At 41.8% G+C, this 18,735-nt stretch overlaps 1 protein-coding gene across 2 annotated transcripts in view; it reads left to right on the top strand.

Moving 5' to 3' along the window:
* Window positions 1-18,735, top strand: part of nubpl (nucleotide binding protein-like) — a 66,234-nt gene that overhangs the window by 10,628 nt on the left and 36,871 nt on the right. For both annotated transcript variants that reach the window (XM_080202874.1, XM_080202875.1), the window contains exons 4-7: window positions 2,217-2,301; window positions 10,273-10,312; window positions 10,446-10,536; window positions 12,912-13,005. In XM_080202874.1, the coding sequence (XP_080059000.1) occupies window positions 2,217-2,301; window positions 10,273-10,312; window positions 10,446-10,536; window positions 12,912-13,005 (310 nt within the window). The remainder of the gene's footprint in view (window positions 1-2,216; window positions 2,302-10,272; window positions 10,313-10,445; window positions 10,537-12,911; window positions 13,006-18,735) is intronic.

Below are 18,735 nucleotides of genomic sequence, written 5' to 3'. Positions count from 1 at the left end.
CCATGTCATGTTTTCACTGGAGTAGAGAAGACTGAAGGGGCAACCTGATCGAGGTGTACATGATTATAAGGGGCATGGACAGAATGGATAAGTAGCATCTGCTTCTCTTGGTCAAAGGGTCAATCATGAGGGGAGATAGGTTCAAGGTGAGGGTCAGGAGTTCTAGCTGGGATGTGAGGGAAAGCATTTTTACTCATAGGGTGGTGACAGTCTGGAATACGCAGCCTGGGAGGATGGTAGTGGTGAGTTGCCTCACAACTTTAAGTATTTGGTTGGGTACTTGGCATGATATAACATTCAGGGCAATGGGCCAAGTGCTGGCAGATGAGGTTAGGTGGGAGCTTAGGTGGTTCTAGTGTGTTGGTGCAGACTTGATATGCCCATGGGTCTCTTCTGCGATTATATGATCATTGGAAAAGTAGAACTTTTCCACCTGAATGGATGAAAAATAACACATCACTTGAAATATTTATAATGTTTGTGCTTAAGATGATTGAATTTTTTTTTCCGGCTGCTCTACAGAAGAGTAATTATTGAACATTTGACCACATCATTTAATTAATAACTGTAGTGTACTAATGTCAATATTTTGTTACGCTTTGTCTCAACTAGATTGAAAACCAGTGCTGGTTATGTTGTTCGTAGAATTTTTAAGTTTTTTTTCTCTTCTTATCTTGCTCTTTGCTAGTTGTCCTCTATTTTAAAAATCAGATCATTGTTAAATGTTAACAGTTTCATATCTCAACATTTTACAACTTTATTCAGGCCTTTTTAAAGGCCTTATTTCAGGTCCGTGAAGTAGTAATTACTGTGAAAAGTTGCTTAAAGTGTAGGGCAATGGTGTAATCAGTTTGCTTGAACTGAATTTATTATTTGTTTAGACAGTAAAGTCCTGCTGTTCATGGAGGTCACTTTCCCTCAACACCTCTCAATTGACAAAATCACAAACAACAAACACGGTTTACAATGGGAGTCAATTAGATAGGTTCCAGCCATCCTACAGCTTTACGTGTATAAAGGATCAAAGGCAATAAAAACCATCTATAATAAATTTAAAGAGACTTTTGGTAGAGGGATGAGAATCATAGAAGTCTGACATTGCAGAAAGAGGCCAGTCAGCCCGTCTGCAACAATCCCACCCAGGCCCTATCCTTTTAACCCCATGTATTTACCCACTAATCTCATTAACGCTAAGGGGGCTGTTCAGCATGGCCAATCAACCTAACCCACATATCTTTGGAGTGTGGAAGGAAACCAGAGCACCTGGAGGAGACCTACGTAGACACGGAGAGAAAGTGCAAACTCCACACAGACAGTCACCCAAGGCTGGCGTTTGAACCCAGGTCCCTGGCACTGTGAGACAGAAGTGCTACCCTGCCATCCTGAAATTATTCAAAACAAAAAAAAAATAAAATTTCTATTACTTAGAGCACTTGTGATTGGAGGTGGACTGCAGTCGGGGTTTCTATTTTTTATTTTTTTAATGCAGATATATTTATTTGGGCCTGCAGTGGGTGAACTGGTGTACAAAGACTTTTCAGCAGATAAGTGAATTGACTAAAAAGCAAGTCATGAATAGCCAGACCTTATTGTAATGCATATAAATTACACTGCAGTAAAAGGGAGTCTAGTATTTGTGTAAATGCGCTTGCCATTGTGAAATTGATGTGATACAAGGTGCTTTTTCCTCTCCATGAGCATTGCTTGCCACTACCCAACACTTGCCTAGTTCTGGGTGAAGGGTTATGTGGGGCAAGCTATCTACAAAATTTAACAATGTAATTCCTGGTCAGAACTTAGGGTGCTGAATTGAATTCGATAGGATAAGCATATAATCTCATGGGTTTGAAGAGAAAATAGCATAATTGGTGTGCAACTCTTTTTAAATCTGTCTTCATAACCATGCTAATTAAGACAAGATTGAAAAAAAACTAGAGCCTTGAAACTGCAAAATAGAAAATTTTGTAAATGGACGACAAAAAAACACATGAAAGGAGAATAACTAAACAATTTGGGCAGGACACAATCAGAACCAATTTCTGTTTTATTTGTAAATCTCATTTGTTGGTGCCATTTTAGGCTGAGTTCATTTGGAGAATCAGATGTATACTTTGTTGCAAAGCTGTCTTCAGTTGCGTTAAAATGTAGAGCAGAATATATCCAACAGTGTTGACCTAAATTGTATCATAAAATCAGTCCTTTTTCCTCTGGTTAAGGTCGTGGGGCTGCTGGATGCAGATGTGTATGGTCCATCTATACCACGTATGATGAATTTAAGGGGAAACCCAGAATTAACGGACGGTAAGTTTCTTAATTTGAGGTTTTATAAATTTAAGGTTGCACTAAGTTCTGTGAATATTGAAGAAAGTTAGATGAACAATTTAAGAATGTTACATCTATTTCAGACAAATCCTGATGTGTCTTGCTGAATTTTGAGAATGTTATTGAAAATGATGGAAGTAGTCAAAGGAAGTTTGTATGTTTCACAATATTTGGGTGTTGGAATACTGTCTTGATATATATCACTTTGTGGTTGGCAAGGGTTTTGCTAACAAGACTTGGTTTTCTGCATGGACGTGCTATAAGGAGATCCTTATCAGATTTATTTTTCTATTTTATAACATACAACAACTTTAGTTTTGAGGTTTACTTTATTTCTTTATTTGGATGACATTGGCTTCTCCTTCAACAAGCCACTCTCTTAAGGAACCCTTACTTAGTGAGTGGTGTGCGGATGAGGGAAATAAAAACATTTTGAAAATATGGTGGTACAGTGCTTCAAGCGTCAGGGGCCCTGGTTCAATTCTGGCTTCGAGCGATTGTCTGTTTGGAGTTTGCACATTCTTCCCGTGTCTGCATGTGTTTCTTCTGGGTGCTCCAGTTTCTTGCCATAGTCCAGAGATAGAACATAGAACATTACAGCGTAGTACAGGCCCTTCGGCCCTCGATGTTGCGCCAACCAGTGGAACGAATCCAATGACTGTCTAACCTAAACTATTCCAATGTTATCCATGTGCCTATCCACTGACCATTTGAACACCCTCAAAGTTGGCGAGTCCACAACTGCTGCAGGCAGGGCATTCCATGCTCTTACTACTCTCTGAGTAAAGAACCTACCTCTTACATCTGTCCGATAATTATCACCCCTCAATTTAAAGCTATGTCCCCTCATAATAGCCATCACCATCCGAGGAAAAAGGCTGTCACTGTCCACCCTATCTAATCCTCTGATCACCTTGTATGCCTCAATTAGGTCACCCCTTAACCTTCTTCTCTCTCTAACGAAAACAACCTCAAGTCCGTCAGCCTCTTCTCATAAGACGTTCCCACCGTACCAGGCAACATCCCGGTAAACCTCCTCTGCACCCTTTCCAATGCTTCCACATCTTTCTTATAACGTGGCCACCAGAACTGTACGCAATACTCCAAGTGTGGCCACACCAGAGTTTTGTACAGTTGCAACATGATCTCACGGCTCTGAAATTCAATCCCTCTACCAATAAAAGCTAACACACCGTACGCTTTCTTAACAACCTTATCAACCTGGCTGCCAACTTTCAGGGATCTGTGCACGTGTACACCGAGATCTCTCTGCTCATTGACACTATCAAGAGTCCTTCCATTAGCCCTATATTCTGTAATCCTGTTACTCTTTCCAAAGTGAATCACCTCACACTTTTCTGCATTAAACTCCATTTGCCACCTTTCAGCCCAGCTCTGCAGCTTATCTATGTCCCTCTGCAAACTGTAACATCCATCCTCACTGTCTACAACTCCTCCGACTTTAGTGTCGTCCACAAAATTTAACCCATCCTTCTACACCCTCATCTAGATCATTTATAAAAATGACAAACAGCAGTGGCCCCAATTCAGTGGTGTACCTGAGGTACACATTCAGTGGTGTACCTGAGGTACACCACTTGTAACTGAATTCCAGGTTGAATATTTCCCAACAACTGCCACCCTCTGTCTTCTATCAGCTAACCAGTTCCTGATGCAAACTGCTAAATCACCCTCAGTCCCATGTATCCGTATTTTTTGCAGTAGCCTATCATGGGGAACCTTATCAAACGCTTTGCTAAAATCCATACACATCACGTCAACTGCTCTACCCTTATCCACCTCTTTGGTCACCTTCTCAAAGAACTCGATAAGGTTTGTGAGGCACGTCCTACCCTTCACAAAACCCCGTTGACTATCCCTAGTCAAATTATTTCTCTCTAGATGATTATAAATCCTATCTCTTATAATTCTTTCCAAAACTTTGCCCACAACAGAAAGGCTCACCGGTCTATAATTCCCAGGATGGTCTCTACTCCCCTTCTTGAACAAGGGGATAACATTTGCTATCCTCCAGTCTTCCGGCACTATACCTGTAGCCAATGACAACATAAAGATCAAAGCCAAAGGCTCTGCAATCTCATCCCTAGCCTCCCAGAGAACCATAGGATAAATCCCATCTGGCCCAGGGGACTTATCTATTTTCATACTCTCAAGAATTGCTAATACATCCCCCTTATGTACCTCAATCCCATCTAGTCTAAAAGCCTGTATCTCAGTATTCTCCTCGACTACATTGACTTTTTCCTGCATGAATACTGACGAAAAATATTCATTTAGTGCCTCTCCTATCTCTTCAGGCTCCACACACAACTTCCCACTACTGTCCTGGACTGGCTCTAGTCTTGCCCTAATCAATCAATCTTTTATTCCTGATGTGCAAGTTAGGTGGATTGGCCTTGCTAAATTGCCCATTACTGTCAGGGGATTAGCAGGGTAAATAGGGCATAGGGCCTCGGTAGGATCGTTGTTAGTGCAAGCTCAAGAGCTGAAGGGCCTCCTCCTGCACAATAGGGATTCTATGGAAATCAGTACTTAAAAGTGACACATGCTAAAGTTAAGGCAACAAAATCCAGAGCATTGAATTCATTCAATCATGTTGAAGGAAACAATTGCTTTTTCTTCCAGTAATTTGCTGGAGTCTTGTGACTCATCAAGCCAGAGGAGAGTTACTCAAATGGTGTTTGTGGTTACTGCATCACTGAGTCGTTCTGAATATCGTGGTAGACTCACATATTTAATTGAGGAAAAGTGATTTTTTTTTTAAAACTGAGAACTTGTGATGTTTGCAAATTGAGGCATCCTTCTAGGATTGTAGTTCAAGCTAAATTGATAGAATAGATTAAGTGAAATGTATTGAAAAGTTGTTGGCTAATTCTAAGCTACTAAAAAAACCAGGATACAAAGGTTCCCCTAAGCAAATGTGTTAGTCACCTTCATAAGGATCTGGTGGTATATTTTGAAATTTGAACTGTCGCCATCAATCATGCCCTTCAGTGAAAGAAACCTGTCCTAAACCAGTCTGACCCATGTGACATCAGACCACAACAATGTAATTCTTTCTGAACTACCCCTGAAATAGCCGAGCAATCTGTTATATAATCCAACAAAGGATTCAAATAAGAACAAAACCATTTGGCTTCAATGCAGGCAATAGATTTGGATACTACAAAAGCACAGCCAACCCAGTTGATCCTGCAAAGTTCCCCTTTGTTATCTTTTGCCAAAATAGGAAGAGCTGTCCCACAGACTAATCTTGACATCAAGGCAATACTTGACCTAGTATGGCCCCAAGGAGCTGGAGTAAAAATGAAGTCACTGGGGATCACGGAGAAATTTTCTCTGGTTTGATTCCAGTCAATCACAAATGAAGAAATTGAGATTGTTGAGGTCAATCACCTTGGCTTAGAGCATATCTTACACCTAGTCTTCTCTCCATCTTGAGGGCAGAGGTAGCATGTTGGATGATTGCACAGCATTTATAATTGCCGAGGAAATGAAGCATTCGTGCTGGCATGCAGTAACAGCTGGCTAACGTTTGGGTTGGGCAAGGAACATCTGTGCCAAGCAAAGACCAATGTTTTCTCTAACTTTTCATTTCATAATCAGTTTGTTGCACTGCTTGGTTATTGAATGGGCATGTGCAAAGCTTAAATTGAACATTGTGCAACTTGGTTGCACTACACTATGTTCTGGATTGGTGTGTGATTGTGTGTCTGCTTAACTTGGAGGGAACATTGCAGTTGCCATTCCCAATAATCGCCTTCCATGATATTTAATGGCTTGCAGAAGTGTGATGTAATGCTCTTCTTTTGGGTGGATGACTGCAACTGCAAAAACATTGAAGTTCAACACCATCTGTAGGATAAATCCAACTACATGATTGGTATCCAATTCACCAGCCTAATGATTCATTTCCTCTCCAAAAGGCAGGTACGCTATAGCTGCAGTGTGTACCATCTACAAGATACATTGTAGCAACACACCAAAACTTCTCCAACTGCACTCTCCAAACTTAGAACTTTACCCCTGAGAAAGATGGGGGCTGTCATTGCTTTGGTTCGGAAGATCAAGATATAGAATCAGTTTGAGTGGAGATGAAAAATAGCAAAGAAGATGCTGGTGGGGGTAGCTTGTTGGCTCTCTAACAGGCACTACAAAATAGGACAGACATCCCCTCAAGCAATAGATGTGAGCTTATAAGGAATCATGGGTAAATTTTATCTGTACCTGGATTGGGCAATTGGCAAAAATAGCTTGGAGCATTAATTCGTAGTGTATTTGGGACAGTTTCTTAAAATATGTTCTGGAACTAACCAGAGAACAGGTTATTTTGGACCTAGAAATGTGTAATGAGACAAAATTAATTAAAGACCTCATATTGTAGACATGAATGAACATAACTTCTGTCATTTCTGTCATGCTACTTTGCGAGTGAGAAACGTACGTCTGAAACTGGTATCTTAAAGGCAATCTGTAGATAACTGTCCTTTGTCGTCCAGTACTTCCGCGGAGCAGAGAAGCTACGACATCTTCTCCGGAGCCTTCAACATGACACTGATCAAGATGAACATCTCGCCAAGACCACCCCACACTCCCACTTCTTGCCTTCAAACAACCACACAAGTCAAATAGACCCTTGTTTGTAGCAAATTACCCAGCCTTCAGGAGAACAGTGATCACAACCTCTGCCAGACGTGCTGGATCATCAACACAGATGCCATCATCCCATAAGAGCAGGAGTAGGCCATCTAACCCTTCGAACCTGCCCTGCCATTCAATAAGATCATGGCTGATCTGAAGTGGATTAGTTCCACTTACCTGCCTGTTCCCCATGACCCTTAATTCCTTTGGTGTTCTCGCGTGAGAACACCATCCACTAGGTATACGGTACATACTCTTGCGACTCGGCCAACATTGTCTACCTGTTAGGCTACAGGAAAGGATGTCCCAAGGCATGGTATGTTGGGGAGACCGTGCAGATGCTATGACAACAGATGAATGAACACTGCTCGAGTATCACCAGGCAGCAGTGTTCTCTTCCTGTTGGGGAACACTTCAGCAGTCACGGGCATTCAGCCTCTGATGTCCGGGTAAGCGTTCTCCAAGGCAGCCTTCATGACACACGACAGTGCAGAATTGCTGAGCAGAAACTGATAGCCAAGTTCTGCGTACGTGAGGACGGCCTCAACCAGGATCTTGGGTTCATGTCACACTATCTGTAACACCCACGACTTGCCTGGGCTTGCAAAATCTCACTAACTGTCCTGGCTGGAGACAATACACATCTCTTTAACCTGTGCTTAACCCTCTCTCCATTCACATTGTCTGTACCTTTAAGACTTGATTACCTGTAAAGACTCACATTCCAACCGTTATTTTGTAAATTGAGTTGGTATCTATATATGCCCTGTTTGCGAACACAGCTCCTCGCTCATCTGATGAAGGAGCAGCGCTCCAAAAGCTTGTGCTACCCAGTAAACCTGTTGGACTTTAACCTGGTGTTGTGAAACTTCTTACTGTACTTATCCCAGTCCAAGGCCGGCATCTCCCCCGTGGGCAGAGAGGAATTAAAAAATTTCTTTCTTGCCCCCCCACAGCAGCCTGGGATACAACTCGTGTAAACCTGGGCATTTGTCCACTTATTAGCCTGCAGAAACCTCACTCCCGATGTCAAATTGTTCAAAAATTATTATTTTTACACGACACTCTCAACAATATGACTGCCCCTTCTTTATTCTTAAATTCTATACACATTTGAAGACTCTTCCAAGATATTGTCCCTCTTTACTGCAGTGGCAGACTCTTTTTATTTAATAATGTAATACCACCTCTATGCCCTCCTCAGCCTTGCCTAAAGATCCTATACCTGGAATGTTGAATTCCTAGTCCTGCCTCACTCCCTCAACCATGTCTCTGTATATCAACACTTAACTCACTGGTCTTGCCTACCATGAAAGTAGAGGCCATCCAACCTCACCGTACTCCCCTGGAACTCAACATGGCTGAACTCCTCAATCTTGTTCTTTTGCTATAGTATGCTGTGTCCCGATTGTGCTAACCTCTATGTCCCCTGTCCTCTGCGAACCAGTTTAGATTCTTCTGAACACCAGTAGAAACCCACCCACAAGGATGTTGGTCCCATTCCGGTCCAAGTACCATCCCACTTGTACATGTCCCATCTTCCTCCAGAAATGATCTGGGAATCCAAAATCCTTCCTCGAGCATCAACTCTTAAGCCATACATTCATTTGCCTTATTTTCATGCTCGCTAGCATGTGGCACTGGGAGTAATCCATTGTGTTAAAGCTTGAGCCATTAAAACATTAGGATTAGGATCTGTTAAGGGTCAGCTTTCTTTGAAGTTGGCTGGAACAGACCAACTATTTGCTAGGCCATTGTGTTAGCTGAGCTGGAAAGTTTATGCAATGCAAAGTGTTACTTTCTAGATGCTTGAGGTGTTAGTCTTTGATCTCTTTGAATTGGTTCAGAACCTTCTGGAAGTTAGCATATGAGCAGCTGGAGCCATCTTGTCAGCTCACCAATTGTCCATTTTGAAAAGAACAAAATACAAACTTTTGTAGTCCAGCTTTGTGTTTCAAATGTGACAGGTTCATAAACCTTTTTTGATAAGATTTGATTTCAGATGGATTAATAATCATGGGATCTGCATCCACTCGCCCCAATCCAGGCAGCACGGTAGCATAGTGATTAGCACTGCTGTTCACAGTGCCGGGGACCCGGGTTTGATTCCCGGTTTGGTTCACTGTCTGTGTTGAGTTTGCATGTTCTCCCTGTGTCTGTGTGGGTTTCCTCTGGGTGTTCCGGTTTCTTCTCACGTTCTGAAAGACGTGCTAGTTAGGTACATTGACCCGAACGGCCGTCGGATGTGGTGATTAGGGGAATTTCACAGTAACTTCATTGGAGTGTGAATGTGAGCCTTACTTTTGATTAATAAACAAACTTTACATTATTCATCTAAATTATGAAGCAAACTTTGGCAATCTTTTCTTTTGAGTTTAAGTTAATATTTTTTAAAATCTCCCCTGTGCTGAACAACGATGAACTTGTTGCACACCCATTAACAACCTTGGTAACCAAACATCTACCTGGTGATCTAATTGTATCTCTCGGCATTTTGCAATGCACAGCCCCTCCAGGCTAAGGCAGGCAGCCAGCCCACTCTGTAGTGTGCATGTAACTGCACTCCATATTCAGCTCACAACAAACCTGAATCCTGTTATTCCTCCCTCCTGTACTAACTAACTTCACAGGATATCTGCAAAACAGTTTACACAAGACAGCATCCTCCCATCTCCCCATTTGTTGGCCCCATCTTGAGAAACAGTCTATTAATAGGTACATCCTGCAAGTATACACCCCCCATTAGTTTGTGGATCCCAGTATATCACATTTCTGAACTAGCAATTGAGATTGGAGATGACAACTGTAGATGTTAAACAATCAGATGTGAAGCAGAATATGTCTACCATCAATTTTTTAAACTTCTCTGCAGTCATTACATCTCCGTTCTGTTTCCCGAAATAAAAGTTGTTCCTCCAGTCATGCACACACAACTGCCCCCCCATCCCCCCATTAACCTCCAAATATAATTCATAAGAACTCTTGTGCCGGATCCATTTCTTGTCAACATTTCTGTTAGGAATTCCTATGTTATTTTCTGCCAGAAAGCGGTTCAAGTAATCTTTCTACCCTGTAATTACTTTCCCCTGCCTCTTTTATGTTTCTGCAATAGAATGTGTCTGCTACGTAATGGCATTAAAGAATTTGGACAGGATCATGTTACAAACATGCTTATATTTGGTGGAATGGCATTGAGGCTTCCCTCAATGAATAAGGGGCTAGAGCTGTTATTTACAGTTATTCTTATGAAATATTTGCAATGTAATATAAAAACATTTTTTCTCAAAGGCAACTTGATGAGACCATTGGTAAATTTCGGGATTGCCTGGTAAGGTTTTTCCATTCAATGGCATTCCAACTTTCTTTGAAGTCATTCAATTAAATATCTCAGTAACAAAATGTTATCTGATGATGCTTAATAAATGAGCTTTGACTTTACTGTCTTATTTGTCTTTTTTCAGCATGTCAATGGGCTTTCTAATAGAGGAGGCAGCACCAATTGTTTGGCGAGGTCTCATGGTGATGTCAGCAATAGAAAGACTGTTGAGAAAGGTGAGGAAAGCTCTCCGTGTGGATCTTTTTGAAGAACAGAATAATTGGTACAGAAATTATATTTAAACTATAATGCACAAGTACTTATTGAGATGTGTGAACAGAATTCCAAGACCATAAGGCATAGGAGCAGAATTAGGCCATTTGGTCCAAGTCCATTCCACCATTCAGTAATGGCTGATATGATTCTCATCCCCTCTATACTCCCAAGTTCTATCAAAGCTACTTTTTCTTCTGACTGATTAAACATGTTAGAATGCTATCAGCTAATCTTTATTCCAAATGCCTGAGAAGTTTATTTTGTGTTCAGCGTCTTACAGATGCTCTGGGATCAGGAGTTTTCAATATGAAGAACCTCAGTACAGAATGGGATGTTGGTGTCCTAACCAATCAAGTCCATTCATAGGAGGATCATATTTCTGTCACATGCTTAAATATCCCCAGAAACTGGCATGGTGTTTTTTTTTTCAGGTTATGATTGAATTTGAATCTGTTTGCTACCACTTCTTGAAACCAAAGTAGTTTTGTGAATGTTGCTTACTTATTGTAACTTGAGTTCTGTTTTCAACAAGGATTTTCTTGCCCAACTTAGCATACCAAGTGCAGCTTTGCTATTGATTTCATTTGCACTTGAATTATTGTATATTTATTAAGGATTTCTTGAAGGGATTTTCTTGAATTTCTAAAGGGGAGATCATGTTTATCTAACTTGCTGGGCTTTTTTTGAGATACAGAAAGAAATGATGAAGATAATATTGTTGATGTTTTATCCACAAACTTTCAAAAGGCATTCAGTGCCACAACAGACTTATGGGAAAAGTTTCAGCTTATGAAATAGAAAGAACATTATTAATGTGAATACAAAATTGGCAGAATAATAGGAAGCAGAGAGTAATGGTCAATGGATATTTTTCAGACTGGAGGAAGATTTGTTGGTTCCTCGGGGATCGGTATTGGAACCCTTGTATTTCCTGAAATATGATCTAGATCTTGGTATGCAGGTGGCAGTTTCAAAGTTTATGGATGACATTAAACTTGGAAGTATTGTAATAAAAGCAAATTACTGCAGACGCTGGAATCTGAAACCAAAAGAGAAAATGTTTTGATCAAAAGTTCATCTGGACTCAACGTCAGCTCTTTTTTCTCATTACAAATGCTGCCACACCTGCAGAGATTTTCCAGCATTTTCTGTTTTGGAAGTATTGTTAACTATGAAGAGGACATCGTGGAACTTCAAAAGGACATAGGCAAATTGATGAAGTGGGCAAATAAGTGGCAGATTAAGTTCAATGTAGAGAAGAGTGAGGCGATCATTTTGGTGGGAAGACATGGACGAACAATGTAACCTTTTTAAAGGGGTGCAGAAGCAAAGGAACCTAGCTCTGTATGCATAGGTTATTGAGGGAGCAGGACAGGTGGAGAGAAGCATATAGTATCCAGGGCATTATTATTACAGGCATAGGGTACAAAAAGCAAGGAGAATACACTGAACTTGTACAAGACATTAGTTAGACCTCAGCTGGAACATTATGTACAGTTCTGGGTGCCACACTACAGGAAAGATGTGAATACATTGGAGAGCTTGCAGAAGAGGTTTACAAGAACGGTTTCAAGAATGAGAAACTTCAATTATGCGGAAAGATCGGAAAGGAGAGAAGACCAAGAGGTGACTTAATAGAGGTGTTCAAACTCGAGGGGGCTGGACGGAGTAGAAAGGAACAAACCATTGCTACTTGTAAAAGGATCAAGAATGAGAGGGCACAGATGTAAAGTGATTTGCAAAAGAAACACGTGATGTGAGGGAAAACATTTTCACACAGCAAGTGGTTTGGGTTTGGAATGCACTGCTTCTAAGTTCATTTGAGGCATTCAAGAAGGCATTGGATTGTTTCTATTCAAATAATGTGCGGGGGATTATGGGGAAAAGCAGGAGATTGACAGAATCTAGAACAGTAGAATCCCTACTGTGCAGGAGGAGGCCATTCGGCTCATTAAGTCTGCACCCATTCTCCAAAAGAGCATCTTGCCCAGGACACCCCCCACCCTTTCCCTGTAACCCTGTGTACTTACCATGAATAATCCACCTAATCTATGCATCTTTAGACTCATGGAGGAAGCTGAGGCACCTGGAGGAATTCCACATAGACATGGGGAGAATGTGCAAACTCCATACAGACAATTGCCCAAGGCCAAAATCAAAATTGGGTCCCTTGCACTGAGAAAACAGTGTCAACCACTGCCACAATGCTGTTCATTGGGAGAGTTGGTGTAGACTGATGGGCTGAATAGCCTCCTTTTGCACTACTGATCCTGTGATTTATTGCAACTGTAAATATTCTCTGACCACAATACTATGAATATTTTCTATTCCATAGGTCGACTGGGGTAATCTTGATTACCTTGTGATAGACTTGCCTCCTGGCACAGGGGATGTGCAGCTTTCCATCTCTCAAAACATTCCTATTTCAGGTAGGTTTAAGTTGTTTAATATTCTTGCCTATACCTTCCAATATTGCATCCAATTAATCTTGCTTGTCTGCTGTACGATCTGATTTGTTTTTCTCCCTATTGGGTTTAGTCTTTCTACACAAACAACATTAGAAAGCCAAATTTAATAAAGCCCTTCTTTCACTTTAGAAGGTATTGTTGGGCCACTTGAACTGTTACATGTTGTGGACGCTTTTTGCTTTGATTCTTGTGAATGGTCTGTTTACACCATTTCAGTTTGAATGTTACTTTGAGAATGCCATTTTTATTGTTTCCATCAATATTTGCAGCTCTATTGGTGTTGATGTTTGGAACTTCTAAAATGGGACTTTGTCAGTATATATCTATTATTTACATTTTGGTGTTTTTTTCCTCCAAAAGAAAAGAATATGAAAATGGTGTTGGTGAAATATGGTTTTGCTCATACATCCCTTGACCATGCAGGTGGCAGAGAGTCTGTGAACATAGAACATAGAACATAGAACATTACAGCGCAGAACAGGCCCTTCGGCCCACGATGTTGCGCCGACCAGTTACAAAAACAATGACCCACTAGCCTATACCAATCCCTTTTCGTCCATAAACCTATCCAGAGATCTCTTAAACGCCCCCAAACTAGACGCATTTACAACTGCAGCAGGCAGGGCATTCCAATCCCTCACCACCTGCTGGGTAAAGAACCTACCCCTGACATCCGTCCTGTAGCTACCCCCCCTTAATTTAAAGCCATGCCCCCTCGTGCTAGCTTTCTCCATCCGAGGAAAAAGGCTATCACTATCCACCCTATCTAAACCTCTAATCATCTTATATGTTTCAATAAGATCCCCTCTTAGCCGCCTTCTTTCCAACGAAAACAACCCTAGATCCCTCAGTCTCTCCTCATAGGACCTCCCCACAGGAGGAGAGGAAAAGGTAGTTAGAAGTGCGACAAGTCATCGGTAATCTGATTTTTTGCTGTCCTCCATTTAACATGCCTTTTTCTTCAGCTGAATGAATTGAAAAGTACAAAATAGAAATAAAATGATGAAATACAGTGGACAGACAGTCATCCAGTAATTTGGCATGTATTTTTCAGGTTTAAATCTGGCAATACTGTAACATTAATTTTGTTTGTTTTTGTCTTCAGACACTTTCTTTCCTTTATGGGATAGTGGCAAATGTTAGAAGGCATAACTGGTTGATTATCAGCCTGTTGAACTGCATCATGAATGCTTCTTTGGTGACCACCAAGCCCTGGAATGGGACTTGAATCCAGAGCTTCTGGCTCAGAGTCAGGAACTCTACTAACTGAAACACTAGATCATCTTATTCCTTTCATAAACATTGTGAATAAACGTATTAAGTTTCAGGCATTAGTAAGCTGCAACCCAATTGAACACAATTTTTTTTTTCCACATTTAGCCTAGGATATGAGTGTCACTAGTAAGGCTGGCATTTATTGTCCATCCAGATTTCCTTAAAGCTGGTAGTGATGAGCTACTTTTTGAACCATTCCAGATTGTGGTTTTAGATGGGCTTAAGGTTAGCTCAGCGTAGCTGCACCAATATAATGTGGTGTGGAGCTGTAATGTATAAATTTGCATTACTCACTCACTTTGTGTATTCTAGAGTGGAAAGATTGAAAGCATTCTTCTCCTTAACGAAGTCATTGTAGTTTGATACAATAATACCCAATTAATAAGATCTGCTCACTTTAGCAGATGAACAAAATTATTCTCACTTAGTCAGTCATTGCTAAATAGTACCAAAATTGCCACATTCCTCAGGCAGACCTTTAATAACCTGTTCTGCCATTCTCACATTCTGAACACTTAATGGACACTTTTAGCATCCTCTGAGCCTTTTGTATCCTCATTTACATTCCCTTTTTCCAATTCCACACCCTCTCTCCATCTCCCCACCTCTACCCCAATAGTATAAACCTCTGTTGAATGTCTTAATTCTGATAAAGGGCCATCTAGACTCTCAACGTTGGCTCGATTCTCTCCCCATAGAAGCTGTCAGACCTGCTGAGATTTTCCAGCATTTTCAGTTTTCATTATTGCTAAATAGTATTGCAAGTTAAAATTGAAATCAAATGTGGCATTCTCCTGTATCCTGTCATTGCAGGGCCATGAGCACAAGTGTGCAGCCTGATACAATAAATCTGGCACTAAAGCATTGTAACTGGTATTTGGAGGAATAAAATCAAGTGTTAGTGACTTTTCCATCTGACCTCCATTCAATGGGTTGTCTGAGTTCAACTGCTCCCAGTTCAAGGATTTGTTGTTAGTACTGCTATTTGGTATTTGCACAAACAAAACAACTAGGTCTCTGCTGCAATCGCTTCTTAAACTTCAAGGTTTAATTTGTTTTTGGATGGGAAATAGGAGCAGGTTTAGACCATACTGCCCCTCAAGCATGTCTTATTCATTCAATTAAGGTTCGATATAAACCTCTACATCAACAATTTAGCCATGATGTGGAGGTGCCAGTGGACAAGATGAGAGATCACATGGCACCAGGTTACAGTCCAGCAGGTTTATTTGAAGCCTTCTGAGTGCTGCTGCTTTGTCAGGTGAAGTCATCAATGCAGAATCACCAAGTAGAAACTTATAGCCAAGTTCCGCAAGCATGAGAACGGCCTCAACCGGGATCTTGAGTTCATGTCACACTACGTGTAACCCTCACCATTTGGCCTGGACTTGCAAAATCTGACTAACTGCCCCGATTTGAGACAATTCGTGCCTCTAACCTGTGGATTATCTTCCTTTCCACTCGCACTGTCTGTACCTGTAAAGACTTGATTATCTCAAAAGACTTGCATTCCAAACGTTATCTTGCAATCATGTCTCTGTCTATATATGCTGTGTTTGTGAAACCTACTACTGCACTCATCTGATGAAGGAGCAGTGCTCCAAAAGCTTGTGATTTCAAATAAACCTGTTGGACTTTAACCTGATGTTGTAAGACTTTTTACTGTGCCCACCTCAGTCCAACGCCAGCATCTCCATATCGATAATGAAGAAAGTATTACAGGATGAAAATGACTTCTCAACCACCATTACTGTTAAAATGGCGTTCTTGACTTTACAAATTATTCCAATGAAAGGAGCATTAAAAATGGTCAAGATCAACTGAAACCTAATTACCGCAAATCCATTTAGACTTTCTTCCACCCCTGTCTAAGGCAAGTTTCTCCTTCCTTGGGTCAATAGACCAAAAGTATACACAGTACTCCAGCTTTTTCCCACCAAAGGATAATATAATTGCTGTAAGACTTATACTCAGACCCACTTGCAATGAAGGCTAATATGTAATTTACATTTCCAATTTCTTTGTGATTTATGTATAAAGATGCACACATTCCTGTGCATATTTTCCAAACGTTGCTGGATTCCGGGGAAGTGCCGGAAGATTGGAAAATGGCTAATGTTACGCCGTTGTTTAAGAAGGGTGGCAGGCAAAAGGCGGGGAATTATAGGCCGGTTAGTTTAACGTCTGTTGTAGGAAAAATGTTAGAATCCGTGATCAAGGAGAAAATAGCGAGGCATCTTGAGGAGAATTGTTTGGTAGAGCAGACACAGCACGGTTTCGTTAAGGGGAAGTCGTGTCTGACGAATTTATTGGAGTTCTATGAGGATGTGTCTGGGGCGGTGGATAGAGGAGAGCCGGTGGATGTGGTGTTTCTTGATTTTTCAGAAGGCGTTTGACAAGGTGCCTCACAAGAGGTTATTGCAGAAGGTCAGGGGGCATGGAGTTGGGGGTAGGGTGTTAGCGTGGATAGAGGATTGGCTGTCAAATAGGAGGCAGAGAGTGGGGGTCAATGGGTGCTATTCGGATTGGCGGTCGGTGACTAGTAGAGTGCCCCAGGGGTCGGTGCTGGGGCCTCAGCTATTCACCATTTATATAGATGATCTGGAGGAGGGAACCGAGTGTATGGTGTCGAAATTTGCTGATGACACCAAGATTGGTGGAACGGCAAATTGTGCGGAGGGTGTGGAGAGTCTGCAGAAGGATCTAGATAGGCTGGGTGAATGGGCCAGGAACTGGCAAATGGAATTTAATGTTGGCAAATGTGAGGTTGTTCACTTTGGTAGGAAGAATGGTGGGAAGGACTATTACTTACGTGGCGAAAAACTGCAGCATGCGACGGTACAGAGGGACCTCGGGGTCCTTGTGCATGAGTCGCAAAAACCCAGCCTGCAGGTGCAGCAGGTGGTCAGGAAGGCGAATGGGATGCTGGCCTTCATAGCGAGGGGGATTGAATATAAAAGTAGGGAGGTCTTGCTGCAGCTGTATAGGGCACTGGTGAGGTCGCAGCTGGAGTACTGTGTGCAGTTTTGGTCGCCGCACTTACGCAAGGATATTTTGGCCTTGGAGGGAGTGCAGAGGAGGTTTACTAGGCTGATGCCGGAGTTGAGGAGGTTGAACTATGAGGAGAGGCTGAATAAACTAGGCTTGCACTCGTTAGAGTTTAGAAGAATGAGGGGAGATCTCATTGAGACGTATAAAATGTTGAATGGGATGGATAGGATAGAAGTGGAGAGGCTCTTCCCGCTCAGAAAGGACAGTAGGACTAGAGGGCACAGCCTCAGGATAAAGGGGGGGGGGCGGTTTAGAACGGAGTTGAGGAGGAACTTCTTCACTCAAAGGGTGGTGAATCTCTGGAATTCTCTGCCCGTTGAACTGGTGGAGGCTGCCTCGCTAAATATTTTTAAGATGCGAGTTGATAGGTTTTTGATAGGCAAGGGGATTAGGGGTTATGGGGAGAGGGCGGGAATGTGGAACTGAGCCACGACAGATCAGCCATGATCTTATTGAATGGCGGGGCAGGCTCGAAGGGCTAGATGGCCTACTCCTGCTCCTATTTCTTATGTTCTTATATCAACATTTATTAGTCTCTTGCCTTTTCAAAATTATTCTGCTTTTCTATTCTTCCTACTGCGTGGATAATTTCACATCTCCCCCATAACGTACTGCACCCTTGTGGCCTCCTTACAGCTAACTTTTCTAGTTCGGTCTGCATTATTGGCAAAAATTGATACATTGTAGTTAATCTGTGCATTCATGTCATTGATATGGAATGCTGAGATCCAAGCAATGACCTTGTGGTGTTCTATTAGTTGTGCCCTACCATTCCAGTAATGATCAGTTTATTCCTACTTTGATTTCTGTCTACTAGTGAAACCTCAGTCTGTGCAAAGAGATCCCATAGCCTCTTCTTATGTCAGAATGTGGAACCTTATCAGATGCTTTCTGTAAATCTAAAGCTGTAACATCCATGGGTTCCCCTTTATGCCAGCTAATTACATGGAGGGCATGTCAGGAGCAGCACCAGGCGTACCTAAAAATGAGGTGTCAACCTGGTGAAGCTACCAAACAGGCTTACTTGCACACCAAACAGCAAAAACAACAAGTGATAGACGATCCCACAACCAACTAATCAGATCCAAGCTCTGCAGTCCTTCCACATCTAGTCGTGAATGGTGGTGGACAATTAAACAACTCACTGGAGGAGGAGGCTCCACGTGTAACCCCATCCTCAATGATGGAGGAACTCAGCACACCAGTGCAAAAGATAAGACTGAAGTATTTGCAGCAATCTTCAGCCAGAAGTGCTGAGTGGATGATCCATCTCGGCCTCCTCCAGTGGTCCCAGCATCTCAGATGCCACTCTCCAACCAATTCGATTAGCTCCTTGTGATACCAAGAAATGGTTGGAGACACTGG

Source organism: Carcharhinus amblyrhynchos, chromosome 14, assembly GCF_965287045.1.
Source record: "Carcharhinus amblyrhynchos chromosome 14, sCarAmb.v2.hapA, whole genome shotgun sequence".
In the NCBI taxonomy this organism is placed as follows: Eukaryota; Metazoa; Chordata; class Chondrichthyes; order Carcharhiniformes; family Carcharhinidae; genus Carcharhinus; species Carcharhinus amblyrhynchos.
This window is presented reverse-complemented; position numbering and strand designations above follow the sequence as displayed.